General features: G+C 40.4%; 1 protein-coding gene across 1 annotated transcript in view; it reads left to right on the forward strand.

Moving 5' to 3' along the window:
• Positions 1-6,360, forward strand: part of rasgrf2a (Ras protein-specific guanine nucleotide-releasing factor 2a) — a 44,211-nt gene extending 37,851 nt beyond the window's left edge. Inside the window, exons 20-28 of the mRNA XM_008303293.1 lie at positions 169-236; positions 329-389; positions 716-819; positions 1,361-1,445; positions 3,950-4,147; positions 4,221-4,300; positions 4,383-4,500; positions 5,552-5,620; positions 5,713-6,360. Coding sequence (XP_008301515.1) covers positions 169-236; positions 329-389; positions 716-819; positions 1,361-1,445; positions 3,950-4,147; positions 4,221-4,300; positions 4,383-4,500; positions 5,552-5,620; positions 5,713-5,808 — 879 coding nt within the window. The 3' untranslated portion in view covers positions 5,809-6,360. The remainder of the gene's footprint in view (positions 1-168; positions 237-328; positions 390-715; positions 820-1,360; positions 1,446-3,949; positions 4,148-4,220; positions 4,301-4,382; positions 4,501-5,551; positions 5,621-5,712) is intronic.
• Positions 6,361-6,587: the final 227 nt, after the last annotated feature.

A 6,587-nucleotide genomic window follows, 5' to 3' on the forward strand; every position in this document is an offset into this window, starting at 1 on the left:
ATGGATGGATGGATTATGAAGTGGAAGGAGAAAGTAGCAGAAAATCATGTAAAGTGCAAATACCTCAAAACTGAAATTAAGTACAGTACTTGAGTAAATGTACCTAGTTACTTTTCTGGTCCATTGAGAGCCTCCAAACTTCAGGGTATAAGTAACTATGATTGGTAGCTCTATGACAAGAATCCTACTGCTCTGGAGGATTACTTTCCATACAGTTCTGTTATCAGTGTGACTATGTAACTATGGAAATAAACTCAGAAAAATTTATTGTATATAAATTCTAGATAATCATAAAAATGGTTGAATACGTTTTTTTTTCTCTCTCCAGTGCCCTTTCCCAAGAGGAACAGGACGACACCCAGCTGAGGATAGAGGACATTTTACAGATGGTCAGTATCAATATGCTGTAGTAACTTTACTCATGAAGTATAAAGTTTGAAACAGTTGTTGAAATAATTTATCTCCTGATTGTGGAACAGAAAAGCTGCCCTCTCCTGCACTTCATCGTGGTAAGAATCATGTAGTTGTTGTGAAGAGCTCCCTCCTTGATGAGAAAGTGTAGATTCTATGTGTCGTGGTGAATTCTCCCTCATCGAGCAGGTGGATTCCCAACATGTGGAGTCGCTCGGTGTTTGTGTGCTGCAACTTTTAGCACTTCAGTCCCCTTTAAAATGCACTTTGTGTGCATTTAGTTTGTGCGTCTGTGTGTTTTTAGGCGGAGAGTCCAAAGGCAGAGTGTTTCGAGTCGCTCTCGGCCATGGAGCTGGCGGAACAGATCACCCTGCTGGATCACATCGTGTTCAGGAGTATTCCCTATGAGTCAGTATCAGCACTCGCCTCACATCTGCTGACTGGTTTGACATGAACGGGATTTTTAATATTAGGTCTGATCCAATATTTAAATCACACATTTAAGTAACACAGCATCCCAGTGCACTGTCAAAGTAGGACAGCCAGGCTGGCATTTCAACATTTTTTTAAATGACACACAAACATATAGATCGTAAAATCAACCATCTTCCCTGTGATGTTCTAAAAAGTATCCTCCTCAGAAAACAGCCAGGCAGATAAACATGTGAGAAACAGTGACAACATCTGACATAATCAGTTTCCAGAGTGGATAAAGAATAAATGTATACAACAAATACACTAAACCTCACTTTACATCGAGGTTATTATGCAATAGTGACCTGAAACTCAACTTAAAAACTTCACATTGCAGTGGAAAATAAGCCCACAGTGAGGAAAAATGTGACAAAAGCAAACCTCCTGACAGTGACTAGATTTGATGTATGGAGCAGATAATGACATGTGGACATACAGTCTGTGTTTACGGTGCTGCATGTTTTCTGTCCTCCAGGGAGTTTCTGGGTCAGGGCTGGATGAAGGTCGACAAAACTGAGAGGACTCCGTACATCATGAAGACCAGCCAGCACTTCAACGATGTAAGACTAAACTGTGGTTTTCTTCCTGAGCTTAGCTGCAGTGGTGTGGAGTGGCCGATGGTTTTTCCCTCCTGGTTCGTTCGTCACTGCTGCAGTGTTCTCAGACACTATATGACGTGGTACACCGATGTAAACCCCTTTCCAACAGCAGATGCTGCTTGATGCTGTTAAGTCACTTACATCTGATGATTAGACATCTTGTGAGATTTCAGAACAACTACTTTAAACTTTTCCACCACCAAGGCTTGTTCAATGTAACGTTCCTCCTTCACTGACATTCTTAAGAAAAGACCTAGAAGTTTGAGTAGCTTTTGGTTACTCGTCATACTCTGTACTTTTACAGCTTGATTTTACAAATGTATCCTGTTCTTTTTGTTGCTTTTTGCATGTTTTCATTGTTGCCTGTTTTATAATATCTACAACACCTTGGTCACCTGTGCTGTATGTATAGATATATGTTTATTTTCTACCTTTATTGAGTGTGTATGAATGTAGTGCAGATGAGGACATTAATTGTCTCTTTTGTTGTTGGGTTACAAACTTCTGAAACATCTGGTTTAAAAGTCTTCTTGACTATCTCGGCTGTTGTTAGCCTCGCCACTTTTAGCCAGTCTATTTAGTCAGTTACAGAGGGATCTAATTAAATATTTAGAAGCGTTTTATCTGAAGGGATGGAACAGGACAACAAACAGCCACATGATGAACTTCACCCTCATTGTATGCATTCCTGGTAAACAATAAATAATATAAGCCTGGTGAAGTTCTATACGATCAAACTTATGGCTACTCATGGGTGCACTAGCAGAAAGGCTGCTCTTGGAAAGAAGTACAAGCAGAATCTCGCTGAACCCAGAACAGCAAACCTTGATCTAAAAACAGCCAAAGGTATGTAGAGGAAGACTGCAGTCAGTCTTTCATGTAAGCTGTGGTGTTTACTGTGCAGACTTCAGCCTTTAAGGTAGCGCCTCCTCCCAGGTGGCATAAGGCTGATAAAACTGCACCAAATAGAGGTAGAAGTGCTGCCTGAACCCCGTCCACCCTGCAGGTCCCTGCGTCAGGACAACCAGGCTGTATCTGTTATTAAATCCCCATTTTTAGACGCTCGCAAAGCGCAGCACATTTGATGAAGAAGCCACTTGGTACTGCTATGATTAAGATGGATGCAGCAGTTGTTGTGCTTCATTTCCGTTGGGAATTTTTTTAGAACAAATTCAATAACAGATTCGAATATCAGTGTCTCTGACTCGCTGTTATAAAGCTGTTGTGTACTCTCTAATGTACAGGTTTGATAAGGCAGAAGTACGTTTTTCAGGTTTCACTCTGACCTGACGATGAGGAGACTTATTATATTTCAGAATTCTCCCGACTGTCTCTCATCCACAGAGGTTGTTCGTTTTGGGTTAAGGCCACACTTCCTTTGCTGTTCCATAACCCACCAGCTTCATGCTCACACAAACACAGATATGAGTCCAACACATCAATGTTCTTCAAACTTTGTCAGGTTTCCCTTTTGTCTCTCTTGTGCCACAACATAACACAAATAATGTAACGCTCTAGCCTTAATTGTAATGCTTCAAAACTGTTCATACTTAAAGCATCACAAGTAAAACACACTTTGGTTACATCACTTGTCACAGTGTGAGAAACAGATCAAAATGTGGAGTTAAGCGATGAGCACGTGCAGCACTCCCTCCAGTGATCACAAACTTTTAGGTGCAAAGCACCACCTACTGTACTGGAGTGTGCAGAACAGGATCCACGTGTCGGTCCGCCATATTGTACGTTAGATTCAATGCAGTGTTCCACTACATGACACAAGTTACTTATTTTGATTGGTTGTTATCACCAATATGTCATTCTCAAGGGGGATTTTAAAAAAAGGGTCAATTTAACAGTGACAATGAAATCTAAATTTTGACGTTTTGAGGTTTAAGTATCCAGTGAGAACAGTGTCATTAGCTGCAGTCAGTTCAAAAATGAATTAATCTTTCTGAGAAGACAAACATTTAACTCACATTACTGATCAGCTGTTTCTGCATTTAGAGTCTCTTGAAAGCTTGAAATATGCCAATAGTATCTGACATGAAACAATATTTGGCTGTGTAATCTACAAGACTGCACCTTATAACATTAGATCATCATGTCGCTTGTTTGAAAAATCTTAATTTTTGTTAAAAAATAGTAACCAAAGGTGTCAAATAAATGTAGGTTTTGAGTTCAGCACCGGAGTACTTGCATTTAATTATATTCCAAATAAGATTGTTTTCAAATTAAACACAAAAGTCATGCAGTCAAGTTGAGTTTGCTGAAGACATGTCGCTTCAAACTTGTGTCATTTTGGAGGCTGTAGTTTGTGATCCTGTTGTTGACAGATGTTTATCCACCCAGTTCCTATCACTAAGATGAATTATTAGAAACAACTCTTCGTGTAAAGGGATTGAACTGAACAGCAGCACAAACATCCAGAAGCTACAATGAGTCTCTGTCTGCTGCTCTCTCCACAGATGAGTAACCTGGTGGCGTCTCAGATCATGACCCACACTGACGTGGGCTCCAGAGCCAGCTCCATAGAGAAGTGGCTGGCGGTGGCCGACATCTGCCGCTGCCTCAACAATTACAACGGCGTGCTAGAGATCACTTCCGCCCTCAACCGCAGTGCCATCTACCGGCTGAAGAAGACCTGGGCCAAAGTCTGCAAACAGGTTCATATCTCTTGTTCAAAAATAAATCCTCCTCTGTACACCAAACTATCCTAACGTTTCTCTCCGTTTTCAGACAAAAGCGCTGATGGACAGGCTGCAGAAGACAGTGTCGTCGGAGGGGAGGTTCAAGAACCTCAGAGAGACACTAAAAAAGTAAATACTGCTGAAGAAAAGAGGTGATAAATGTGTGAATCTTGTCACAACAGCTGTGTGATGTTATGCCCTGTGTGTGCAGCTGTAACCCTCCATGTGTCCCGTACCTGGGCATGTACCTCACTGACCTGGCCTTCATCGAGGAGGGGACGCCCAACTTCACCGAGGAGGGCCTGGTTAACTTCTCTAAGATGAGGATGGTAAGGGACTTCATTCATTTTCCCACACTGTAGCACTCCGAATACTGTCAATAAGAAAAGATCCTCAGTTGTTAAAGTACAACATGAAGTTTAAATTGTCTGTTAAGGACATATTGTAACAAAGGAACAATTAAATTCTGTGTTTAGATCCACATATCTCTCTTTAAGCAGCACAACCATGGCTGATGTAGAGAGAACTCTGAAATGTCCTCTGTGTGGTCTGAACTGGAAAAAACAAATGGACATGATTGTTCAGCTTAGATTTAAAAATACATTTAAAAGTATTGGTTCTGGTGACATCGACACAAAACAGGAACATATTCAAGATATTAGACATGTAAAAAGGCGACCAGCACTGCTTAAAAGTGAGCTAAACTTTGTCCCACATCAGTCAAGTGAGTTGTTACACATTATTTTGGGTTAAAGTTTCTACTTTTCACAGATGGAAATTAGTTTAGTAGCAAATCAAAAGCTGATGTGGCTATTTCCTTAAGGCAGTACATTCTTTTATGACTCTCATTTGGAGGGTTGTGTTTTTGTTGTTGTTGTTTTAAAGTCTTTTTAAATTTACAAAAGTCTGCTGTAACTTCGGCTAAAATTTGATCCAGTCAGCTTCCCAGCTAACAAGCTCATGACCTACAGCAGTAGTGTAGCCCTTCTGTCAAGGCCAAGGACAACAAACTAATAGCAGCGTATGATTGCCAGTGTCAGGTATGTTAAGAACAAATTCTTTTTGCATTTGGCATTTCGTTCCATGTAGTTGCACAGATGACCCTTATTGTAAACGTAACCATTGTGCATGTTATTTTAACACTGTACAATAATAATGTACAGAAGTCTCAAATGTGTAAACATGTTCAGCAAAGTGTTTCTGAAGAGGCGTGCTATTTATATGGAATTCTATTACAACCTGTTAAATGTGCACTGAGAAACTGAAAAACGTGAGGTCAAACGTTTCAGATACTTTAAATATGAGTGGACACAGGTGATAAGTCACTAGTGAGGGTAGGTAGTATTGAAATCACTTGATGAGCTCTCTCTGCTCTGTCAGATTTCCCACATCATCCGGGAGATCCGTCAGTTCCAGCAAGCACCTTACAGGATAGAGCACCAGCCCAAAGTGAGTCTGATGCCTTCAAGTCCACCACGTAACTATTTGTGAAACATGGCGTTATAAGACTTGAAGCTAAAATATCTTGTGTGTCCTTCCAGGTGACTCAGTTCCTGCTGGATAAAACCCTGGTGATGGATGAAGATACTCTCTACGAGCTCTCACTCAAGATTGAACCCAGAGTTCCACCTGGATAATTCTAACTCCATTTCATACACAAAAATATCACACACACACATGTAAATACATGTTATCACAGTTACCAACACAACACAGCTTCATTTTTCATAAAGCAGTCGTTGTTGTAAGGAAACTCAGGAGAAAATGTGCCTTGTTGAAAGAACATCTGAAGTGTATATTTAATGAACAGACTGTGTCAGACGCGACTCTTTGCCATACGATCGAACAGTTATGACTGTAGTAGCGTCGTGTTAGCTACTGAACATGGCACTAGAAAGTAACCAGTTGCTGCTATCACACTGTAAATACCAAACAATCTGCCTCTGTAGTCTTGCACATAAACACTGTCAGATGAGTTTTACATTATTTGTATGATCATGGCTGAATGAACCTGCTCGGGGCCCCTGCTGACCCCCGTTTCACCTGCTCTCTGTGTATTGTGTACAGTGTTTGTATGCTAGAACAGCACAAAGCCCCGGGGTTGCTGTGTCGTCGTTTGTAGGTTGATGGGATGTTTAATCAGGAAAATTGAGAATAAAAATGAATTTTACAGCAGGAGACAAGCAGAAGAATTGTTTGGATACGAAAATGCTTGCTCAAATGCAGTCACTGTTGTTGGGTTTTTACCTTTTTGTTGTGTGCATGGTAATTGTATAATTGAACATTTGACTCTTTTGATTAATGCATTATAGAAAAATTGTAAAAGGTAAAATGTCTAATCACATGCTGGTCTTCAGTTCTGACTAAAAAGATGGACAAAAATTTAGGAACGCACAAATGAAACGAAATATATGCT

Source organism: Stegastes partitus, unplaced genomic scaffold (genome assembly GCF_000690725.1).
Source record: "Stegastes partitus isolate 25-593 unplaced genomic scaffold, Stegastes_partitus-1.0.2 Scaffold1972, whole genome shotgun sequence".
Lineage (NCBI taxonomy): Eukaryota > Metazoa > Chordata > Actinopteri > Pomacentridae > Stegastes > Stegastes partitus.